The 25,625-nt window shown below is 43.8% G+C and overlaps 1 protein-coding gene across 1 annotated transcript; it reads left to right on the forward strand.

The window, feature by feature from the left end:
* Positions 1–11,771: 11,771 nt before the first annotated feature.
* LSM7 (LSM7 homolog, U6 small nuclear RNA and mRNA degradation associated) lies at positions 11,772–24,187 on the forward strand. Its single transcript, XM_075337787.1, has 4 exons — positions 11,772–11,927; positions 14,792–14,882; positions 16,862–16,933; positions 23,883–24,187. Exons 1-4 carry the CDS (start codon positions 11,922–11,924, stop codon positions 24,023–24,025), a joined length of 312 nt encoding a protein of 103 aa, XP_075193902.1. The 5' UTR covers positions 11,772–11,921; the 3' UTR covers positions 24,026–24,187.
* The last annotated feature ends 1,438 nt before the right edge of the window (positions 24,188–25,625 follow it).

Raw genomic sequence — 25,625 nt, forward strand, 5'->3', positions numbered from 1 at the left:
AGGGGTCAGTCGGTGAGGAATCACCTGGCACTAACACACTGATGACTGTAGGATAGGTTATCATTATGGTGGGGGATAAGGGGTCATCTGCCAGGAATCACCTGGCACTAACACACTGATGACTGTAGGATAGGTTATCATTATGGTGGGGGATAAGGGGTCATCTGCCAGGAATCACCTGGCACTAACACACTGATGACTGTAGGATAGGTTATCATTATGGTGGGGGATAAGGGGTCATCTGCCAGGAATCACCTGGCACTGACACACTGATGACTGTAGGATAGGCTATCATTGTGGTGGAGAATAAGGGGTCATCCGCAGTGGCCAGATGTACAGTGTCCAGCACAATGTACTGTACATTGTATAGTGGCCACCGCTGGTACTGCGCCTTTAAGGCTGCTTTACATGCTGCGACATTGCTAGCGATGTCGCTCGTGAAAGCACCCGCCCCCATTGTTTGTGTGTCACGGGCAAATCGCTGCCCGTGGCGCACTATATCGCAGGTACGCGTCACACAGACTTACCTTTCTAACAACGTCGCTGTGGCCGACGAACAACCTCTTTTCTAAGGGGGCGGTTCGTGCGGCATCACAGCGACGTCACTTAGCGGGCCACCAATAGAAGCGGAGGGGCGGAGAGCAGCCGCATTCACGACACGTCCACCTCATTGCCAGAGGACGCAGGAACGGTGTTGTTCGTCGTTCCAATGGGGGTCACACGTAGCGATGTGTCCTTAGGAATGACGAACAACCTGCGTCCAAAACGAGCAATGACATTTGGGAAAGGAACGACATGTCAACGATCAACGATTAGGTGAGTATTTCTGATCGTTAGCGGTTGATCGTAAGTGTCACACACAACGACGTCACTAACAAGGCCGGATGTGCGTCACGAATTCCGTGACCCCAGCGATATCTCGTTAGCGACGTCGCTGCATGTAAAGCGGCCTTTAGTCCCTATACAACGGAATGTGGTTACAGCCGCCATTCACTGTGCACTGTGTGGTCACCGAAGCCATATCGGCCACTCCGCAATGACTGCCAGGAGGAATAAGGATCATTTCCTCCCAGCAGCGGGGATCTCAGTGCGCTGTCAACCTGCAGTTTAACCCCCAAAAGGCACAAAATGAATGTTAGGGTGCATTTACACTCAAAGATTATTGGAACGCATGTTTCACCACAGTCTTTCAGTGTAAACAGGCATGGGATAGCCACCAGCCCTGCAGTCTCTGCGCACTGAGTGATCTATGACTGACTGCTCAGTGCACATCTATAAGTGCGGTCAGTCTGTGTACACAAGCTAAGTGGCTTTTACTTTGAAACTATTTTTTTTTTCTTTTCATTATTTCATACCATTTTAACCCTTTCGCACCAGATCCTGTTTTCGCCTTCCTGACCAGGCCAAATTTTCCAATTCTGACCAGTGTCACTTTATGAGGTTATAGCTCTGCAATACTTCAATGGATCCCGAATGTTTATCATCACACCATGACCTTAATTTTAGTGGTAAATTTTGGTTAATATGATTTGCGTTTATTTATGAAAAAATAAAAATGTAAGAAAAATATTTAAAAATGTTCCAATTTTCAAACTTTTATTTTTCATGCCCTAAAGCCAGAAATTTCTATCATACAAAATCGTTAATAAATAACATTTATCACATGTCTACTTTACATCACCATCAGTTTTTAAATTTCTCATTTTTCCAACAAAATTTACAACAAAATTTTTTAGGGACCACATCCCATTTGAAATAAATTTGAGGATCCTATGTGACAGAAAATACCCAAAAGTGACACCATTCTAAACACTGCACCTCTAAACATGTTCAAAACCACATTCAGGAAGGGTATTAACACTCTAGATGCTTCACAGAAACTAAAGCAATGTGGAGGAAAAAAATGAAAATTTTACTTTTTCCCACGAATATACTTTAGCCCCACATTTTGCATTTTTACAAGGGTAATGAGAGAAGTTGTACCATACAATTTGTTGTGCAATTTCTCCTGAGTACACTGATATCCCATATGTGTTGGAAAACTACTGTTTGGGCACATGGCAGGGCTTGGAAGGGAAGGAGTGCCATTTGACTTTTGGAGCGCAACATTGTCTGGAATAGATAGCAGACACCATGTCGTATTTGGAGAGCCCCTGATGTGGCTATAAAGTGGAAACCCCCACAAGAGACCCCTTTTTGTGAACTAGACTTCTCAATGAATTTATCTAGATGTTTGTTTGATGAGCACATTCAACCTACAGGTTGAACCGTGAAAATTAAAAAAAATATATGTTTTCAACACTAAAAATGTAACTTCAGCCCCACATTTTTCAGTTATACAAGGATAACCAGAGAAAATGGACCATACATTTTGTTCTGCGATTTCTCCTAAGTACAACAATGCCCCATATGTGGTGGAAAACTACTGTTTGGGTGCACAGCAAGGCTCAGAAGGGAAAGAGCACCATTTAACTTTTGAAGCGCCTGGAAAAAAATTATGGACACCATGTCACATATGAAGAGCCACTGACAGGCCTAACCAGCAGAATCCCCAACAAGTGACCCCATTTGGAAACTACACCTCTCATAGAAATCATTTAAGAGTGTAGTGAGCATTTTTAACCCTCAGGCAATTTACAGAATTATTTAACATCGGGCTGAGTAAATGTACAATTATTCTGTTTTCCAATAAAATGTTGCTTAGGAACTAAGTTTTAATTTTCAATAAGGTTAAAAAGAGAAATCAAATGGTAAAATTTGTTCTTGAATTTCTTCTGAATATGCCAATAGGCACAGTGCAAAGCTCAGAATGGAAGGAGTGCCACTTTGGAGTTCAGATTTTGCTGGAATGGTTTGAGGGAGCCATGTCACATTGGCAGAGCCCCTGAGGTGCCAGAACAGCAGAGCTCCCCCGTAAGTCATGCCATGTTACAAACTACACTTCTCAATGAATTTACCTATGGGTGCCGTGAGCAAATTAACCCCACAAGTGTTTCAAAGAATGTTTTGTCAATAGGCAGTGAAGCAAAATATTTACATTTTTTCACTAAAATGTTGTTTTATTGACAAGTTTTTAATTTTTAAAAAGGCTAATAGGAGAAAAAAATCGACCAAATAGTTTGTTGTGCAATTTCTCCGGAATAAGCCAGCTTTACACGTTGCAATTAGTTGTACAATCGCATTTGCGACGTGACACGCCCAGGTCGCATACGGGATCTTATGAGATTGCACGTAGGTCGTTCATTTGCTGTCACACGTGCGTTAGTAGTCTATGTTAAATTGATCAATTTTGTGTGCGATCCTTTAGATCATGTGTTCTGTGACGTATGCATTGGGCACCTTTTTTTTTTTTTATTTATTGACTTGACAAGCGTGTGTAATGTGTAGGGATGCGTTTTTACTATGTCACTGCCATTCAGCTCTGCTACATGACCGCTGACAGCAGACACAGACAGCCATATAGCAGAGCTGAATGGCAGATGACAGCAGACACAGACAGAGCCGCACTGTCAGAATGAACTCGGGTGAACTTCCCCCGACTTCATGGTCATGCTGCGGCTCTGTCTGTGTCGTGCCCTGATTAGCGGTCACTGGTGAAGGACCCACCGGTGACCGCTAAACTCCTGAGTAACTGAATTGAGCAGCCCTCTCTCATATACTCACCGATCCCCGATCCCCGGCGCTGCACGGCGTTCACACTGCTCCAGCGGCTTTTACTGTTTTGAAAAAGCCGGCCGCCCATTAAACAATCTCGTATTCCCTGCTTTCCCCGCCCACCGGCGCCTATGATTGGTTACAGTGAGACACGCCCCCACGCTGAGTGACAGGTGTCACACTGCACCCAATCACAGCAGCCGGTGGGCGTGTCTATACTGTGCAGTGAAATAAATAAATAATTTAAAAAAACGGCGTGCGGTCCCCCCCAATTTTAAAACCAGCCAGATAAAGCCATACGGCTGCAGGCTGCTATTCTCAGGATGGGGAGCTCCACGTTATGGGGAGCCCCCCAGCCTAACAATATCAGCCAACAGCCGCCCAGAATTGCCGCATACATTAGATGCGACAGTTCTGGGACAGTACCCGGCTCTTCCCGATTTGCCCTGGTGCGTTGGCAAATCGGGGTAATAAGGAGTTATTGGCAGCCCATAGCTGCCAATAAGTCCTAGATTAATCATGTCAGGCGTCTATGAGACACCCTCCATGATTAATCTGTAAATTACAGTAAATAAACACACACACACGAAAAAATCCTTTATTAGAAATTAAAAACACAAACATATACCCTGGTTAACCACTTTAATCAGCCCCAAAAAGCCCTCCATGTCCGGCGTAATCCAGGATGCTCCAGCGTCGCTTCCAGCGCTGCTGCATGGAGGTGACAGGAGCTGCAGAAGACACATCCGCTCCTGTCACCTCCACGCAGCTAATGAAGACAGCCGCGCGATCGGCTGAGCTGTCACTGAGGTTACCCGCTGTCACTGGATCCAGCGGTGGCCGCCGGTAACCTCAGTGACAGCTCAGCTGATCGCGCTACTCACCGCCACGTAACATCCCGCCCACCTCCTTCCTTCCGCATTGCCGGAGGACGCAGGTAAGCTGCAGTTCATCGTTCCCGAGGTGTCACACGGAGCAATGTGTGCTGCCTCGGGAACAATGAACAATCGGTGCGCAGAAGGTCGATCGATTTTTTGAAAATGAGCGACGTGTCAACGAGCAATGATAAGTTGAGTATTTTTGCACGATCACAGTCGCTCGTAGCTGTCACACGGTACGATATGTCAAACGAGGCCGAATGTGCGTCACTAACGACGTGACCCCGACGACATATTGTTAGATATATCGTAGCGTGTAACGGGCCCTTTACTGTGATGTTTAGGAGGGAGAATGAACAAATCGACAGCAGGTTAAGAATTTATTTATTTTTTACGCCATTCACCATGCGGAATAAGTGATTAGGCGGCTTTACTCTTTTAGTTGGTGCCATGTCAGCGATACCAGATTTATATATATCACACACTAAAACAACACAACATTTCTGCATCACTATATTCTGAGAGGTATAATTTTTTTATATACCTGCTGTCAGAGTCATGTGAGGGATTGTTTTTTGCAGGATGTTGAAGTTTTCATTTATATCATTTTCGGGCACATAACAGATTTTAATCGCTTTCTGTTCTGATTTTTGAGAGGCAAAATGAACAAAAAAAATCAATTCAAAAATTGTTTTGTTTTTTTTTCCGCCGTTCACCGTACTGTATAAGTGATAAAACAGCTTTACAGCAATACTATAATTATATAATTTTTTATGTTTAAACAATAAAAACTATTTTATAGAAACCAAAATTGTTTTTGCATTCCTCTATTCTGAGAGCTGTAACATTTTTGTTTTTTTGCTGAATAAACTGTGTGGCAGCTCGTTTCTTGCGGGACAAGATGATGGTTTCAGCTCTATAATTTTTATTTACATTCAACTTTTTTATCACATTTTATTTCACTTTTTTTAGCGTCATAATGAAAAAGCATTTATTTATTTTGTTTACACATTTTTATTTATTTATTTATTTACACTTTTCAGAGGTTAAATAGTGTTACAGTTTTGTAGATCAGGTCGTTCTGGACTCAGCGATACCAAATATTTGTACTTTTTTTTTTTTTTACATTGGTATAATGTTTTTTTCAGTCTTTATTTTGTGATTTTTTTTTTTTTTCTTTTTACTTTTTTTTACTTAGTCCCTCTTTGGGACTTTACCTTTTATTGGTCTGATTGCTGGTATAAGGCCTAGGACACACGGCGAGAAAAACGGTGCAAGTGGAATGCGATAAAAAATCACATTCCACTCAGACTAATATTACTCTATGGGGCAGCACACATTATTTTGTCAGCCCTAATCGGACCGAGAAAACAGTCGCAGCATGCTGCGGGTGCAATGCGATCCTGTTACACTCGCACCCATGCAAGTCTATGGGGCGAGAGAAACATCACATTACTCTCGCGCTACACCGGTGTAATGCGTGAGCAGTACGATTCTCGCATCAGCCGGCAATGGAGGAGATAGGGAGATAAATCCCTCCCTCCCCTCCACAACTGTGGTCTGACTGCACAATTGGACCACAGTCGCATGACACTCGCATGACACTCGGCTCCCGCTGTGCTGCGAGCGTGTGCCAAGTGTCACGCAAGCACTCGCACAAATCTCCGTGTGGCCTCGGCCTAATGTGTTGCCATGTACAAGCCTTACACCGATCAGCCTGACCATTGACCATAAACAAACGATGGTGCTGCACAAAGCCCAGCAAGCACTGACGTGTGCAAGCAATGACGACATCAGATGTCGGGAACAAGTTAAAAAAAACAAAGCCAGTGGCAAAAATGTTGCAAAAACTATTAAAAAAACGTCAGCGCCTTTTCTCCTGAAGCGCCTTTTGTCCTGAAGCACCTTCCTCATGAATAACTCAGTAACTCGGAAAGCACGCACATTTCTAAGGCTATGTGCCCACGCTGCGGAAAATGCGCGGATTTTGCCGCGGATTTTTCGGGGAAAAGCCGCAGATTTCCCGAAAATCTGCAGCTCAGGCACTTCCCAGCCATTTCTATGGCATTTTGGAAATACTGTGCCCACGCTGCGGATTTTTCCGCAGCGGATTTCGTGCGGATTTTGATCCGGAAAAATCTGCAACATGTCAATTATTGTTGCGGATTTTCATCCGAATTTTGGCTTTAATATTGGGAAAAAAAAAATCCGCACCAAAACTGCGGCAATTCTGCGGCAAATCCGCACCTTTGTAAAGGTGCGGATTTTGCGCGAAAGCTGCGGATTTTGATGCAGAAAAATCCGCAGCTACATTCTCCTGTGGAACACATAACCTAAGGGTACGATGATGTCTTATTTCCGTTAGCAAAGCCACCAGGTTTTTGCAGGTGACACCACTTCAGCAAAATGTTGGCAGTCTTTTTGCTAAAGCACTGGTAGCGTTGCCATCTTTTGTTCTTTACTTTTTCTTTACTTTTCACTTTAGAGACAGGGATGAACATGCGACTTGTAGTGACATAAGATGGAGCATGTCCACAGCATTGCCATTTTTACATTGCTGTGTGTATGTTCTTTTTTTTGCTGCACTTTTTCAGGCTGATTCCAGGCAGAATTTGCCTATAAAGTACAATGCTTGCACAGAGTTCACACTTCGCACAGTCATTTTGATCAGTTTTTGAAGTGGAAAATTTGAGCGTTTCTGCTCCCAAAACTCGTAAAAAAGGCAGTGTGAGCACACCCTTAGTGTGCACAACATTAGGGGTATGTGCACACGGCGTGCTTTAGACGCCATTGTCCCTGTATTTATAATGAAGCACATACCTCCCAACCGTCCCGGATTCTGCGGGACTTGCACGATTTATCAGGGCTGTCCCGCACTCCCGCGGCTCACAGCTGATGTCCCGGCTCCTCCCCTCAGTGGAGTGAATAAATTAAATTAAATTATCATCGGCTCTGGATTTTCGGGACGGCCAGGACTCGAACCCGTGGAGCTGTGAGTTCATTGTTTCAAAGGCAGCAGCTTTACCACTGAGCTACTGCCTGTATTGAAAGCAATAGGAAGATTTTGTTATCTTGACCTCTATACTGCAGACACCAGAAGCAGGTTATTCAGCTGCAAAGATGGATGGAGGGATGGATGAATGGAGGGATAGAGGGAGGGATGGATGGATGATAGAGGGATGAATGAAGGGATAGAGGGAGGGATGAATGGAGGGATAGAGGGAGGGATGGATGGATGATAGAGGGATAGAGGGAGGGATAGAGGGATGAAAGGAGGGATAGAGGGAGGGATGGATGATAGAGGGATGAATGGAGGGATAGAAGGAGGGATGAATGGAGGGATGAATGGAGGGATAGATGGATGAATGGAGGGATAGAGGGAGGGATGGATGATAGAGGGATGAATGGAGGGATGAATGGAGGGATAGAGGGAGGGATGAATGGAGGGATAAAGGGAGGGATGGATGGATGATAGAGGGATGAATGGAGGGATAGAGGGAGGGATGAATGGAGGGATAGAGGGAGGGATGGATGGATGATAGAGGGATAGAGGGAGGGATAGAGGGATGAATGGAGGGATAGAAGGAGGGATGAATGGAGGGATGAATGGAGGGATAGATGGATGAATGGAGGGATAGAGGGAGGGATGGATGATAGAGGGATGAATGGAGGGATAGAAGGAGGGATGAATGGAGGGATGAATGGAGGGATAGATGGATGAATGGAGGGATAGAGGGAGGGATGGATGATAGAGGGATGAATGGAGGGATGAATGGAGGGATAGAGGGAGGGATGAATGGAGGGATAGAGGGAGGGATGGATGGATGATAGAGGGATGAATGGAGGGATAGAGGGAGGGATGAATGGAGGGATAGAGGGAGGGATGGATGGATGATAGAGGGAGGGATAGAAGGAGGGATGAATGGAGGGATAGAGGGATGAAAGGAGGGATAGAGGGAGGGAGGGATGGATGGATGATAGAGGGATGAATGGAGGGATGAATGGAGGGATAGAAGGAGGGATGAATGGAGGGATAGATGGATGAATGGAGGGATAGAGGGAGGGATGGATGATAGAGGGATGAATGGAGGGATGAATGGAGGGATAGAGGGAGGGATAGAGGGAAGGATGGATGGATGGATGATAGAGGGATGAATGGAGGGATGAATGGAGGGATAGAGGGAGGGATGGATGGATGGATGATAGAGGGATGAATGGAGGGATAAATGGAGGGATAGAGGGATGAATGGAAGGATGAATGGAGGGATAGAGGGATGAATGGAGGGATGAATGGAGAGATAGAGGGAGGGATGGATGGATGATAGAGGGATGAATGGAGGGATGAATGGAGAGATAAAGGGAGGGATGGATGATAGAGGGATGAATGGAGGGATGAATGGAGGGATGAATGGAGGGATAGAGGGAGGGATGGATGGATGATAGAGGGATGAATGGAGGGATGAATGGAGGGATGAATGGAGAGATAGAGGGAGGGATGGATGGATGATAGAAGGATGAATGGAGGGATAAAGGGAGGGATGGATGATAGAGGGATGAATGGAGGGATGAATGGAGGGATGAATGGAGGGATAGAGGGAGGGATGGATGGATGATAGAGGGATGAATGGAGGGATGAATGGAGGGATAGAAGGAGGGATGGATGGATGAATGGAGGGATGAATGGAGGGATAGAGGGATGAATGGAGGGATGAATGGAGGGATGAATGGAGAGATAGAGGGAGGGATAGAGGGAGGGATGGATGATAGTTGGATGGATGATAGAGGGATATATAGATACACGACAGATAATAGATAGATAGAATCATAGATAGATAGAGGGATAGAATCATAGATAGATAGAATCATATATAGAATCATAGATAGAATCATAGATAGACAGATGGATAGATAGAATCATAGATAGAATCATAGATAGATAGATAGAATCATAGATAGATAGATAGATAGATAGATAGATAGATAGATAGATAGAATCATAGATAGATAGATAGAATCATAGATAGATAGAATCATAGATAGATAGATAGAATCATAGATAGATAGAGATAGAGATAGATAGATAGATAGAGAGATAGAATCATAGATAGATAGATAGAGGGATAGAGATAGATAGATAGATAGATAGATAGATAGATAGATAGATAAATACTGTATATCAATATTGGTGAAAAAGTCAGATTCATTTGTTCCCATAAAACTACTATAAAGAAATGAGGAAAAAAATACAAATACAATTTTTTTTTTATCTTCACCACCTTGGATTCAAACCAGCAACATTCAAAACTTGTGTCCAGCAACCTCCTGGCTTTCCTAGCTGCACTAGCTGTTGAGCCGCTAGGATTGATGATGTCAGAGGGAGGATTTCACATAAATGAACCTACAATGCAGCCTCTTACACATCAGATTACACAGGACACAGCTACATTGTACAGAGCAGCATCTCTATGTCCTGTATTCTAGAGGGAGAGGAAAAGAGGATTTTTTTTTCTTCTAATAAAGTTACTAAAAATAATAAAAAAAATAGAATAATGTAATTTTATTGCACTTTTTTATAAAATAATAAACATTACAAATCAGCAAATAACATGGACATATTTGGTGTCCCTGTAATCGTAATGACCTGAACAACACAGCGATCAGATTATTTATGGGGATCGGTAAATGGCGGGAAAAAAAAGGCGCAATTTATTATTTTTCTTTATTAAAACCCATATAAAATGTAATAAATAAATAAAGACATACAGATAGGGACTCTAGATTGTGAGCCCCAATGGGGACAGTGTTGCCAATGTATGTAAAGTGCTATGGAATTAATAGCGCTATATAAATGAATAAAATTATTATTATTATTATTATTATTATTATTAATAAAAATGGATCACTGAGGCCGTGTTCACACATAGCGTAAATGCTGCATTTTTTCTGCAGGTGTCCGCGCCACGAGTGCAATAACAATGTTCTCTGATTATTGCGTGTTTGCGGTATTTTTTATACATTGTCCCCCTTATTTGATACATGTTTGTTGCTGATGTGAATCCTGAAGCTTATAAAGAAAGAAACACCAAATCCGCACAGTTCAGCGGCGTCTTTCCACGCACCAGGAGCGGAGATTTCAGGACGTCTCATCCACTTTGCTTGGACAATTAGTCCATATTCACATGTAGTGTAAATGCTGCATTTTTTTCTGCTGTTTCTTTGCACATTTATTCTGCTGTATTTAATTGTCCAAGTAAAGTGGATGTGATTCCATGAAAAGACGCCGCTGAATTCTGCGTTTTTCGGGGGGGGGGGGGTTCTCTGGAGGTTTCTATGTGGAGCTTAAAAAAATGCAGGAAAAAGCGTCTCTGTACATAAAAACACTTAAAAACGCAGATTCACATGTGAACCAAAAACGCATTAAATAATGGAGAAAAGGCAGAAAAAATGCAGCAAAAATGGAAAAAACAGAGAAGATTGTTATTGTGTAGTTTGGTGCAGACAGAAACAAAAAAACAGAATTTATGCAACGTGTGACCACGGATTGATAGGCACAAATAAGCAACGTCATATAGTGACACAGAAATATAAAACAATTCTGACTGCTATAAATATGAATGAACGGTCCGGGGCATCTGCTGAATGACCCTTACTGCTAAATGGGTGTGGCTAGGGGTGTGGCTAGGGGCGTGGTCAAAATTTGCCGCGGCGCGCTGCGCGCGATGCATACTTTGTCCCTCTTTCCTTTCTTGAAAAGGTAGGAGGAACGCTAGCCATGTTTTTGGACGTCTTTAACAGTGGCTTCTTCATTCATGTTTTTCCACAGCAAGTGGAAGAATGTCATTCATTTTAGCCACTTCACGGCTTTCGTAACGAGGCGCTTAAAAGAAACTAAAAAAGACTGAACATATGCAGAACTAGTCTTTTTTACATAGACATTCACTTGCTCATTCTTTTTGGCGCCTTTTCAATTCTTATCAGTCGTGTTCTAGGTGGAATGTGCATGAAAAAGCCGTTGTGTGACTATTCACATACCCCTCATAGGTTCAGAATAACTGTTCCGCCATTTACAAGGAGACTTATGTATTCCTGAGGTAAAGGCTACGCCAAAATGGCTGCCAAGCTTTACCTCTACTGTTTGATTCGGCCAGTGAGCAGACTGTACCAAAGTGTACGCATGGGGGAGCTCGATTGATGCGATGTTAGGTATTAGATGGTCAGTATGTTGTCTGCTTTAGACATAGTAGTAAATCTCAGTCGTATTGGATATTTGTTTAGAGACGAAGAAAGAGGACGGAATGAGAGAGATCCTAGATTTCGGATAATACAGTAACCCCCAGGAAGCAGTTAAAGTGGCAGCTTCCGGGCCGGGTTGGAAAGAGGCGCGGAAAGATGGCGGTGAGTGGGAAACGTTTTAAAAAGTCTCTGAGGAGAGCATGCACTGGCGTATTAGAATAGGGCTGCAGGTGCAGTGTCAGTGATCATAGCTGTCAGGTCACTGCTCGTCCGGAGTGTGCCCCATCCTCTGAGCGGTTCCCCCCTTCTCTTTAGAGCTGTGTCCCCCCCCGTCCTCGGTTCAGTGATGAGTGCTGCCCCCCCTTCCGTTCCCTAATGAGAGCTGAGTCAAGCTGAAACAGAGCCACTCCTCGGTTCTCTGATGTGCGTGGACCCCCACCCCACAGGTCCCTGACGAGGGTTGTCTGTCCAAATACCACCCCCCCGATTCCCTGATGAGAGCTGCCTCCCCCCCCCGATTCCCTGATGAGAGCTGCCTCCCCCCCCCCCCCCCCGATTCCCTGATGAGAGCTGCCCCCCCGCCGATTCCCTGATGAGAGCTGCCTCCCCCCCCCGATTCCCTGATGAGAGCTGCCTCCCCCCCCCTCGATTCCCTGATGAGAGCTGCCTCCCCCCCCCTCGATTCCCTGATGAGAGCTGCCCCCCCCGCCGATTCCCTGATGAGAGCTGCCTCCCCCCCCCGATTCCCTGATGAGAGCTGCCTGCCCCCCCCGATTCCCTGATGAGAGCTGCCTCCCCCCCCTCGATTCCCTGATGAGAGCTGCCTCCCCCCCCCCGATTCCCTGATGAGAGCTGCCTCCCCCCCCCTCGATTCCCTGATGAGAGCTGCCTCCCCCCCCCTCGATTCCCTGATGAGAGCTGCCTCCCCCCCCCCGATTCCCTGATGAGCGCTGCCTGCCCCCCCCCGATTCCCTGATGAGAGCTGCCTGCCCCCCCCTCGATTCCCTGATGAGAGCTGTCTCCCCCCCCCCCTCCCCCGATTCCCTGATGAGAGCTGCCTCCCCCCCGATTCCCTGATGAGAGCTGCCTTCCCCCCGATTCCCTGATGAGAGCTTCCCCCCCGCCGATTCCCCGATGAGAGCTGCCTGCCCCACCCCCCCCCTCCGACCCCCTGATGAAAGCTCCCCCTCGATTCCCTGATGAGAGCTGCCTTGCTGCCCTCCCCAAACTACCCCCCCCCGATTCCCCGGTGGGAGCAAGCAGATTACTCTGAAATGATAGTACATATATGAAAATAAGAGATTTCATAATCTATTTGATATGACTAGGGATAAGTGCACCCGTGGATGTTTGGGTTTGCCAGTTTCTGCCGGATTTAAGTTAAAAGCTTGGTTCGGTATCCGTAAAATGGTCGTAGTAAGGGCTAGGGGGCTGAAATAGGGAGCAAAATGGAGGTAAGGGCATGGTAATTGCCCTGCAAACAAATGTGAATAGGGAATAAAAAAAAAAAATGGGGAGAACCCCATGCCATTTTAAGGTAAAGTAGACAGCTCGGGGCTGGTGTAATCAGGGTGGGAAGGCCCATGATTGTTTTGCCCTTCCCAGCCTAGAAATGCAGCCACCTCAGAGCTCTGCATCACATTAGATACGCCAATTCTGGCACTTTACCTGACTTTTCCTGATTGCCCTTGTGCAGTGGCAATCTGAGTAATACTTTTGGGATTTATATCGGCTGTTTAATGGCAGCTGGCATCAAGCCCAGAGGTTATTAATGGAGGGGCATCTATTAGACACCCCCATTACTAACTCTGTAAGTATACAGTTAAATAATTTTTTCCCCAGTGTGTTTATTTTCTTATTTCGATAAAGACTCTTCCCCCCCCCCCCCACACATACTCCCTTGTTCACCAATTTATTTAAAAAAATCCTCAAGTTCTGACGTAATCCATTGGTGTAATGTGTCACGAAGCCCATCGAATCCTATGGACCCTAATTCTGAGAATATTCTGAGAACGAGGCTCCATAGGTCGCTGCTGGTCAGCGGCAGGCCTGGAATTTCTCGCAAGCTTTCGGGGATTTTTTTAAATCAATAAATTGGTGAGTGAGGGGGAGTCTTCATTCAGATAAACTATTATTGTGTGTGTGTGTGGTTTTTTAATAGTATACTTGCTGGGTTAATAATGGGGGTGTCCTATAGACGTCTCTCCATTACTAACCCCTGGGCTTGATGCCAGCTGTCAATTCACAGTTGACAAAAAAACCCCAACTAACATTACCCGATTGCCAGTGCACCAGGGCAATTGGGAAGAGCCGTGCAAGCACAAGAATTGTCATATCTAATGTGATGGGCCTGTTCTGGGGCAGCTGCTGCTTAGAATGTTTAGGCTGGGAAGGGCCCAAAACCATGACCCCCCTGCTAATGCCAGCCCCCAGCTGTCTGCTTTACCGTAGTTGGTTATCAAAAATAGGGGGGAGAGACCCCATGTTTCTTCTTTTTTTTTTTTTAAATATATTTTTTTATAACTGCATCTCTGAAGATCATAGCCCTGAACAGTCCTGATGCTAGTGACATTGGACAGTGATTGGAGAGCAATACATTTTGATTCTTGTCATTTAACCCTCTTCTCTCTTTTTTTTTTTTTTAGATGTTTATATTGTGCCAATACATAGTGTTTATCAAGCATTAACCCTTTTCTGACCTGACACGTGTCTGTTAGACGTCAGAATGACTCAGGAGCTTTGTTATACAGCACACCCACTAGTACCATTCACAACATTAGTTTTCCATAGGAAGGTGCCAAGTGAGGGTTTTCTGTATTATACAGCTGCTCCTGACCTGATCCAACATGTATGTCATATCAGAAGGGGTCAATAGTTGATATACACTATGTAATTGGACAGACGTCTGCCAACAGGCCACCCTTATGCAGTCACACAACTTGAAGCTCTTCATCACCACAGCATCTGCATTCATTTTCATGTTTCTTTTCATATTCTAATCCTATATTCTGTTATTTGTGTGTAAGGATAAAGAAAAGAAGAAAAAGGAAAGTATCCTTGACCTCTCGAAGTACATTGACAAGACAATTCGAGTGAAATTCCAGGGCGGTAGAGAAGGTATTGTGTGCATATGTTACTAATGCAATTTACACAGAGAATAGTTGTTTATTTTATATCCAGGTCAGACATGAGAAGCAAACAGCCTCGTCACAGAGGAAGACAAAAGGGTCTCTAGTACCACCTATTGGAGGTAGCAATCCTGTAAGTCAGTATTTACTCTTTAACTCCTTACTGACATCTACTGAACATCTACGGCGCCAGTTGGTAGCGGTTGTATGGTGTATCTGCTTCCCATACCTAGCAGATAATGTCCACCACCTGCCTCTAACAGCCGCGAGCGGAGTGGAGCTCTGTATGCCACTGTTAGGCCTAAGCCACACGAAGAGAAAAACGGTGCGAGTAGAGTGCGATAAAACATCGCATTCCACTCGGACTAATATTACTCTGTGTGTCAGCACACATGAGCAATTATTTTCTCACCCTAATCGGACCGAGAAAACTATCGCAGCATGCTGCAACTGTAATGAGACTCTTTCTCTCACACCCATTCAAGTGTATGGGGCGAAAGAAAAATCGCACTGCACTCGCGGTACACCGGTGTAAAGTGAGTGCAGTGCAAGAATGGCAATAGCCGGCTACGGAGGAGAGAGGGCGATAAATCCCTCCCACCCCTCCTCAGCACCGGGCCGCCCCTCCTCAGTCCTGGCCCGCCCCTCTTCAGAGCCAGCCCGCCCCCCGCAGCTGAGGTCTGCTCGCACAGTTGAACCTCAGTCGCAGGGATAATTGCATGACACTCGGTTCTGCTGTCCTGCCAGTGTGAGCCGAGTGTCATGCGAGGAGATCGCAGTAGTGCCCCGTGTGGCCCTGGTCTTAGGCTGGAGTCACAATTTTTTGCTGCCATGATGCCACAAAAAAATCTTGAAAAAAAACGATCAGAGTGTCATATTGATCCCAAAATGGTATCCTTCAAAAACATATCATCTCGCCATGCAAAAAATGAACCCTCAAGCAGCTCCATTGACCGTAAATAGAAAATGTTAAGTTTCGGAAAATGTCAACAAGTTAATCCAAAAATTTTTTTATTAGTTTTTTTTATTTATTTATTTTTTTTCAACACAAATAATACAAAAACTGGACAAGATTGCAGTCTCTAATTGCACTTTACAGGAAAATGATATTGCCAGGTTATTTGTACCACACAATGTACACCATAAACAATGAAATGTCAGAATTTTAGACTGCACCAAAGTGTTCAAATTCTTTAAAAGTGGAAAAGAAAATGCTAGGGTTTGTCAGGTTAGAAAAGGAAGTCCCAGGTAGTGTTTCCCACCTATCCGGCGACTGGTGCTGTTGGAGGAGTTACCACGTGGAATTGCTAAGTGTGTGTGCCCACAATCAGTGTTTTGGATGTGGTGAGTTTTCGCTGTGTTCAAACGCTGCGTTGTACAGCACAAGCATAGTGGATGGGATTTCTAGAAATTGACCGCCGGTGCGTCTTTCCAGACCGCAGCATGTCAGTTGTTTGCTGCGGATTCGCATGCTTCCACCGTAGGGAGAAGACACGCGAGAGACTGCAGCGTACTGAACCCTGATCATGGGTACGAGCAGCTGCGTTCTCCTGTGGAGGAGACTCGTGGCCCCGCAGGTCAGGACCCGCTGCGTGCAGGACACAGTGAGTCCTGATCGTGGGCACAGAGCATGTAGTAGAGGAAACGGGACACATTTCCTAGGGGAAACATGCAGCTGTCAAAATCCGCATAGTGCCCACAGCATTTTTTTTTCCCTATAGGATTTGCTGGTGAATCACTGCAGAGATGTTATGAACATTTTCTGCAGTAAAACATGCAGTAAGTCCGTAGGAAATCCGCGGCAAAAAACGGCAAGTGCGCACAGGGCCTTTATAGTCCGAAAAATACGGTAGCTTTATTCAGTAGTGACTTGCACAGTTTCCATTTGAAATAGAAATGTTGCACCATGCAGGTTTCTTCCATCTGTTTTAACTTCTAGTCTAATGAAGTATTTTTTTCTTTTTACAGCCAGTGGAGTCTTGAAGGGATTTGATCCTCTGTTAAATCTTGTATTGGATGGAACCATAGAATATATGAGAGGTAAGGACACTTGAACTGTTCACTTATTTTAGCCTCTTCAATGTGTTTTTTTGTTTTTTTTTTTTCCCTCACAAATTTCAAATGGTGAAAAATGAAAAAAAAAGTGATTCTGCCATTTGTGTTTTTGTTTTTACGGTGTTCATTGTGTGGTAAAAATAATCTGTCAAGATTATTTTCAAGGTCAATGATAACTTGTATAGAATTCTTTTCTTTCTTTAAAGTGGGCAAAAAAATTGGAAATGTATTAAAAATAAAAGAAATTGTCCCTACTTAGACTATTGATGGTCTTTTGTTAAAGCTTGTTTTTGGCATGGCAAGCTGACTGGGACTGGAGCAGTATTTTGTCACATTGAGACACTGGATAATGAGGGATAGGGGCCCCTAACCATAATCTCAGGGATGCTTCTAATGGTGGAGACACCCGAGTCCCGGAAGGAAGGGGCAGGAGTGTAATGTGAAACACAGAAGAAGACAGACAAGGGTAAACCAAAGACAGACAGACAGACTAAGGCAATACAATATTGAGGAGAAAACAAGAGCAGAAAGGAAACTACAGAAGACAACTGGGGTAAGCTTGACAACCCCTCAAACATCAAGAACTTACAAGCGCCAGAAAGTCTGGGATACTACACCAGACAAGACTATAGCTGGCATAGGAGGAAGGACCCAGCCAGTATATGTATGTGTGTGTGTGTGTGTGTATATAATATATTTTGTTTTGCTAGCCTGCCTATGAATCAGCAGCACACAGCAGGATGACGTCCGAGTCTGCCTGTGTTGCTCCCAGACACCGGAGAAACAGGCCTCTTTCACACATCTGTGCAAAACATACATGTTTTGCATGGTCTGTGGTGTAGGTGCGTATGTGTGTGGGTTCAGCGTGTCCTTTCCGTGTGACATCTGCATAGCACACGGACAGCATGAACTTCTATACTTACCTGTCTATCGTACTGCTGTGTACGGGGCTACTTCCGGTCAGAAGTACAGTGAATATGCAATGAGCGGGAGTCAGAAGCAAGTGACACTTGTAACCACTGCTGATTTCTCAATCACTGTTGAGTATAGAAAAGCATTTTTATTTCAGACACGTGTTTTCTCTTGTACGTGTCAGTGATGTCACCACATGGAGCACATCAGTGTGCTACCGGAGAAAAACTGACATGTCTACGCGTGGAGCATACGAGTACATGTATGCTCCACACATACACATGTGCGTGTGAAAACACACACGTGTGCGAAGACCCATTGATTTTAATGGGTTTACGTGTGTCCGTGTCTCCGGTATGTGTGAAAACGGACGTCACAAACACGGACGTGTGAGAAAGGCCTCAGACGGAGTGTCAGAATCAGCTATCTGCATAGGACCTGATGCGCCATGACAGTCGGCGAAGTTAGAGAAAATCTGACATAAGAAACGCCGCCACTTTTGCTGATTTTGATGGATGGGCAGAGTCACACCTGGCGTCCCTCCCAGCTGACGGAACTGCTTCCAGCTGGCATGAAAATACCACATTTCTGCATTCTTGGGCAACTTTGTTCCAAAATTATTAAACTTTTCAAAGCGATCTACCACAGTTTTCTTTAATAAACTGGCAGAGAAAAGCGAAATCTGTGCCCAAACTGCACTGCTCAAAAAAAAATAAAATGATGCATCACAGTGTAACGGAAAGTCTATTTAGAATCAGGGATAGTAACCTATTTAATTAGGAAGGATAAGCGATTCTGAATAAAAATGGTGAATATTTGCGCTGTCTCTCAAGAGCATCAGCAGGTACCAGCACACAGGTCATATGAGGCCATGAGAGATCATCCATCAGAATCAGGACCTGTTTTATGATTGTGGAGTAGCAGCCCAGCACTACACTGCTTTATTGGCATTTCCCATTGGCTTTTCATGCTGATGACACAGGGGTCCTGATATCCTTTACTTAGATCTGTGCTCACAAGCGATCACTCCATAACTTGATTGGCAATTGCCAGAAAACACCAGAATTTGAAGATCCGTTATTGATGCTCTCTTCTCAGATTAGAAGTTCACACTTGACAAACGTGACTAAATATAGAGATGCCTTGAGATATCATCCAGCATGACTGGTTTCTGGTGGGTCATTAATAGTGTCTGGAGGAACACAAACCCCCATATGATAGCCAGCAATTCTCTTGAGTGATGCTATGTACCAGCATGAAAACCTGGTGAAGGCATGTTCCCCAGACCGGAACCCAACTGAGCACCTTTGTGATGTTAGTGCCTTGCAAAAGTATTCGCTCCCTTGAATTTTTCAATTTTTTTACCACATTTCAGGCTTCAAACATAAAGATAAAAATTTTAATGTTATGGTGAAGAATCAACAACAAGTGGGACACAATTGTGACGTTGAATGAAATTTATTGCTTATCTTAAACTTTTATAAAAAAAATAATAAACTGAAAATTGGGGCGTGCAATATTATTTGTCCCCTTTAAGTTAATACTTTGTAGCGCCACCTTTTGCTGCGATTACAGCTGCAAGTCGCTTGGGGTATGTCTCTATCAGTTTTGCACATCGAGAGACTGAAATTCTTGCCCATTCTTCCTTTGCAAACAGCTGGAGCTGAGTGAGGTTGGATGGAGAGCATTTGTGAACCACAGTTTTCAGCTCTCTCCACAGATTCTCGATTGGATTCAGGTCTGGACTTTGTCTTGGCCATTCTAACACATGGATACGTTTATTTGTGAACCATTCCATTGTAGATTTTGCTTTGTTTTGGATCATTGTCTTGTTCAAAGACAAATCTCCGTCCCAGTCTCAGGTCTTTTGCAGACTCCAACAGGTTTTCTTCAAGAATGGTCCTGTATTTGGCTCTATCCATCTTCCCATCAATTTTAACCATCTTCCCTGTCTCTGCTGAAGCAAAGCAGGCCCAAACCATGATGCTGCCACCACCATGTTTGACAGTGGGGATGGTGTGTTCAGTGTGATGAGCTGTGTTGCTTTTACGCCAAACATCGATTGGCATTGTGCCCAAAAGGTTTGATTTTGGTTTCATCTGACCAGAGCACCTTCCACATGTTTGGTGTGTCTCCCAGGTGGCTTGTGGCAAACTTTAAACGACACTTTTTATGGATATCTTTGAGAAATGGTTTTCTTCTTGCCACTCTTCCATAAAGGCCAGATTTGTGCAGTGTACGACTAATTGTTGTCCTATGGACAGACTCTCCCACCTCAGCTGTAGATCTCTGCAGTTCATCCAGAGTGATCGTGGGCCTCTTGGCTGCATCTCTGATCAGTCTTCTCCTTGTTTGAGATGAAAGTTTGGATGGACGGCCGGGTCTTGGTAGATTTGCAGTGGTATGATACTCCTTCCAATTCAATATGATTGCTTGCACAGTGCTCCTTGGGATTTTTAAAGTTTTGGAAATCTTTTTGCAACCAAATTTGGCTTTAAACATCTCCACAACAGTATCACGGACCTGCCTGTTGTGTTCCTTGGTCTTCATGATGCTATCTGCGCTTTAAACAGAACACTGAGACTATCACAGAGCAGGTGCATTTATACGGAGACTTTATTACACACAGGTGGATTATATTTATCATCATCAGTCATTTAGGACAACATTGCATCATTCAGAGATCCTCAATGAACTTCTGGAGTGAGTTTGCTGCACTGAAAGCAAAGGGGCTGAATAATATTGCACGCCCCAATTTTCAGTTTTATTTTTTGCAAATGTTTAAGCAATAAATTTCGTTCAACTTCACAATTGTGTCCCACTTGTTGATTCTTCACTTCTTCACCATAACATTAAGATTTTTATCTTTATGTTTTGAAGCCTGAAATGTGGGAAAAGGTTGAAAAATTCAAGGGGGCCGAATACTTTCGCAAGGCAGTGTATGTATCTGCACATCTATTGGCTCCATGCTCCACACCTGTCCAGGAGCTCACTTGTTCACTGATTCAGGTTTGGTAGGAGCTGCCTACTACAGTCTTTCACACCATAAGAAGCATGCCCAGATATTGCCAGGCATGTGTGGGCCATTTACATTGCTGAATCATTTTTATGAGTTGCTCTGATGAAATGCACACAAATTTGATATACCCATGACTTCAGGTTTTGTTTTTCCTTAGAATGATCTGGAGCCATGGAAATTGAGGAGTTGGAGGTTTGATTTTTCAGACTCCACAGTCCTGTCTGTGAGCACAGAACGGCTGTTCAAGCCAAGTACAGGCGTTCAGTGCATTATAGCGGGGCTAATCCTTTAAAAACCTCTTGCCACCTGCTTGTTTTCTATCTATCTCCACCCTACTCTGAACTCTAGAAAGCCAGAGCTGTCATTCACAGAAGAGGAGAAAGCTGGAGATAGCAAGCAGGTGGAAAGGTGGATATAAATGATTATCCCTGCCATGGTGCACAAGCGCTTGTACTTGATTTGAACAGTTATTCTGTGTAGACAGTCCCTTTTAACCCCTTCACGACCCATGACTGATATATCCGTCATGGATCGTGTGAGGTTAATCCACGCCCCCTACCGTGGGCAGGTCGCGGCGATCCACGCACATATCAGCTGTTTTTAACAGCTGACATGTTTGCCTTCAAGTTACAAGTGGAATCGCTTCCACCTGCAACTTTTAACCTCTTACATCTTGCTGCCAAAGTCTGGCAGCGAGATGTATATGCGTGTGGCCATTACTTTCACTTACCGCCGCCCCCACCGGAAGTCGCGTGCGTGATCACGTGACTTCTGGTGGTTGCCATGGTAGCACAGGGTCATGTGATGACGCCTGTAGCTAACATGAGTCACTTTCTCTCAGTGGCGGCATACTTCTGGCATTGAGAGTAAAGCAGCATATCTGCAGTTCTCAGCTCTGTAGTTGAGATCTACAGATAGGACAGAGTGATCGGATTGTTGATTCATATAGTCCCCTTAGGGGGACTAGTAAAACAAAAAAAAAAAAAAAAGTTTACAAAAAACTAAAAGTTCAAATCGCCCCCCCTTTCACCCTATTGAAAATTAAAGAGTTAAAAAAAATAAAAAAATACACATTTGGTATCACTGCGTTCAGAAATGCCTGATCTATCAAAATATAAAATCAATTAATCTGATTTGAATTTTTTTGCTGCTACGCCATTTAGCAAATGCCAAAATTACGTTTTTTTGGTCGCCGCAAGTTTTGTGCAAAATGCAATAATAGGTGATCAAAATGTAGCATCTGCGCAAAAATGGTACCATTAGAAACGTCAGCTCGAGACGCAATCACTGAGCCCCAGATCCGAAAAAATGAGAACACTATGGGTTTTGGAAAATGGCGCAAAACGTACGCCACTTTTATTGGACAAGCTTGTGAATTTTTTTTAACTCCTTAGATACAAGTAAACCTATACATGTTTGGTGTCTACAAACTTGCACTGACCTGAGCCATCATACCCACACATCAGTTTTACCATATAGTGAATAAAATATCACAAAAACTATTGTGTGATCACACTTTTTTTTTTTTTTTTTTTTTTTTTTGCAGTTTTCCCACACTTGGAATTTTTTGCTGTTTTCCAGTACACTATATGGTAAAACCTATGGTTTCATTTAAAAGTACAACTCGTCCCGCAAAAAAACAAGCCCTCATATGGCAAGATTGACGGAAAAAGAAAAAAGTTACGGCTCTCTGAAGAAGGGGAGCAAAAAAAAACAAAAACGTAAAAACGGAAAGCGCCCGGGGGCTGAAGGGGTTAAAACTACTCCAGTGTGTACAGAAGATAACTGTTGAAACCAAATACAGGCGCTTGTGCATCATGGTGTGGCCAAACATTTTAAGTGCGCCTTCCCACCTGCTTGTCTTCTATCTCTCTCCTTCTATCTATCTCCACCCTTCTCTGGCTCTATGAAGCCAAAGCCGTCAATCAAAGATGGGAAGATGGAGATGGAGGGAAAATAAGCCGGTTTGGCCACACCTTGATCCACCAAGCACCCCTTCTTGAGTTGAACATTCTGTACTGACAGACTCCCTTTTAGGGCTCACTCCCATGAGCATATAACACGGCTGAGTGCTCTGATGTTTTATCAGGTAGCTTTTTTTTTTTTTAACCCATAAATATTTGCGGCATGTTACACTTGGCAGCGCATCTCGGCTCCTTCACATTCACCCACACAAGTCTATGGGTGCATGTAAAACAAGGGACCCCAACCTTAATGGCTTGGTATAAGTAAAAGAAACTGTGCCTTCTCTCCTCCCACAGTGGCTTTGTTCCAGGAATGTCCACTCTACTATTCCTGGCAAGTCACCTCATACAGATGTGTTCCTTGATTCAATGCCATTTCCAAAATACTGCAAGTCACATGTTAATTTTTGAGCCACTGAACAAAAGCTATAAGAAAAAAAATAATCCAAGTATATAAATGCACGTTTAGAGTAACCAACCATGGCCATTACATGACCACAGGTTTGCTTATAGGCTTATATATAGCCAGTCGTTTAACCCTTTCACCCCTGGGCAAATTTCAGGGTTTTTTTTTCCCCTTCTTCCAAGAGTCATTACTTATTTTTCTGTCAATATAGCCATATGAGGGCTTGTTTTATTTAGGGACGAGTTGTGCTTTTAAATGACATCATATACTCATACTCTGGGCGGCTTATACTCGAATATATACGGTAATCATATACAGACCAGATAGAGGGTGGAATAACACTTTTTTTTATTTGCATATTGTGAATGGTCCCCTATGTCAACATTGGTGTACGTCGGGAAAAGCCTGAATGCGTCTATGCACCTAGTCTACAGTAGTGTGCACATTGGTTAATTGGCTGCCTGAAAAAGTGGCCCTCGTGTGTGTCTGAGATGGAGTTTGATTTTGATCCCATTAGTGCACAATGACATGAATAGTGATCATCTTTGTACAGAGTTACAGCATATCTTGGTGCATCAGGAGAAAAAAAAGTGTGGTTTTAATACTTTTTTTTTCACATTTTTCTTCCATCAGATCCAGATGATCAGTACAAGTTAACAGAAGACACGCGGCAACTTGGACTTGTGGTTTGTAGAGGGACATCAGTGGTTCTTATCTGCCCGCAGGATGGCATGGAGGCCATTCCTAACCCTTTCATTCAGCAACAAGAGGGCTAGCCGATATAAGAGATTCCTTTGGGATGCACCATACTTCAAGTTGAAGATCTTTCTTTCGTTTTTTTTATATGTGTAATGATTGCTTTTGTGATGGCAGAAGTAAGCTATTTTAGGCAAGTCAGGACTTGCTCCATGGGATAAATAAATTGTTTTTTGTTCACATTTTATGTTTGATGAGGGATTTCTTTTGTTTGTACTTTGCTCTTTTTGACTTGGGCTGTTTTTTTTATGTTTTCCAGTATGATCTCTTAAAATAAATACATTGACATGCATATTTGACTAAATATAAACATGAAACCCCAGTTGACCTGACATAAACTACCTTTAAGCAAAAGCGAATGACTGATATATCTGTCATAAGAAGGTGGCAATTCCTGATATATGCACAAGGTGAGAGCCGGCAGCAGTCATAGACAACTGACTGTCACAGTTACCGATGTTGGGACCATTTACAGCAGTCCCTGCTCCGACTACTGTGATTGGCTAGGCAATCTGGCTATCCAGTTGAAGCATGTATGATGGCAGCTGCTGAAATAACAGCATTGCCCTGATTTGACAGGGAACAAGAATTAGGTTTAAGAACTTTTATGTTTTGTAAAAAAAAAAAAAAAAAAATTCCGTATCAATACTCCATTGACTGCATGCCTGTATACAGCAAATGAGGCCTGCACCATGATCTGTTCAGATAAAGACAGTGCAAGTGACAGACGAGCAATTATTACTGTTGCACTGGCAATGATGGGTCTCTGCAACAGCGCAGCAATAAAGAAAATGCAGTGTTAGTGTCACCTACCAAGATTGGGTACCCACAGAATCATACACTCCATGCGTGATACTGGATACATCCTGTTAGTTGGGTACTTCCCGGTCAAGGATGTACCCAGTGCATCCTGAAGATAAAGAAGGGGGTATAGGAGCTGTGGACACGTAATTGTCACCAGGGACTCTGTTTACCAGACAGCGGAGCCCCGGCTCACAGTCAGGGACGATGCCCATCCATGCTATCCCTAGCTATTTAACCACCTAAACGCCGCCATGGATATCGATCCAGCTATTAGAGACCTGAGAGTGGGATCACTCTCCCTTCCGATCTGTGCCCCCGCAATGTGATCACAAAGGCTCAATCTGTGCCATGGTGCCCTGAGATCGTTATGACGACTTACGGTCACCAAAATACAGAAAGCCTCTAGGATTATGCCAGTAACATGATCCCAGATGCTTTGGTCACTGCTGCACTGACAGCTATACTGTTTTGCAATGATCGTGCATTGTAATACAGTGTTACTTGTGATCAGAGCAGTAAAAGGGAATGCCTGTCCCATATAGCGACTAAGTAAAAAAAAAAATTTTTTTTTTATTTTTTAAAAAATAAATGTAACAGCATTAAAATAAATCCTTTATTAAATATAATCTAAAAAAAGGAACCCAATCCCTCTAGTTATATTTCGTCAACTCACAAAGCCCTCACCATGTATACATCATATGCGTGCCCAGATACCCTAAGGCAATTCATACCGCATTTAGAAAATCATGGTGGAGGCCACTAGCTCAAAACAAATAAACAAACCAACATAATAAACAAAACCAAAGGTGATTATGC

The sequence above is a fragment of the Anomaloglossus baeobatrachus genome, chromosome 1, assembly GCF_048569485.1.
Source record: "Anomaloglossus baeobatrachus isolate aAnoBae1 chromosome 1, aAnoBae1.hap1, whole genome shotgun sequence".
Lineage (NCBI taxonomy): Eukaryota > Metazoa > Chordata > Amphibia > Anura > Aromobatidae > Anomaloglossus > Anomaloglossus baeobatrachus.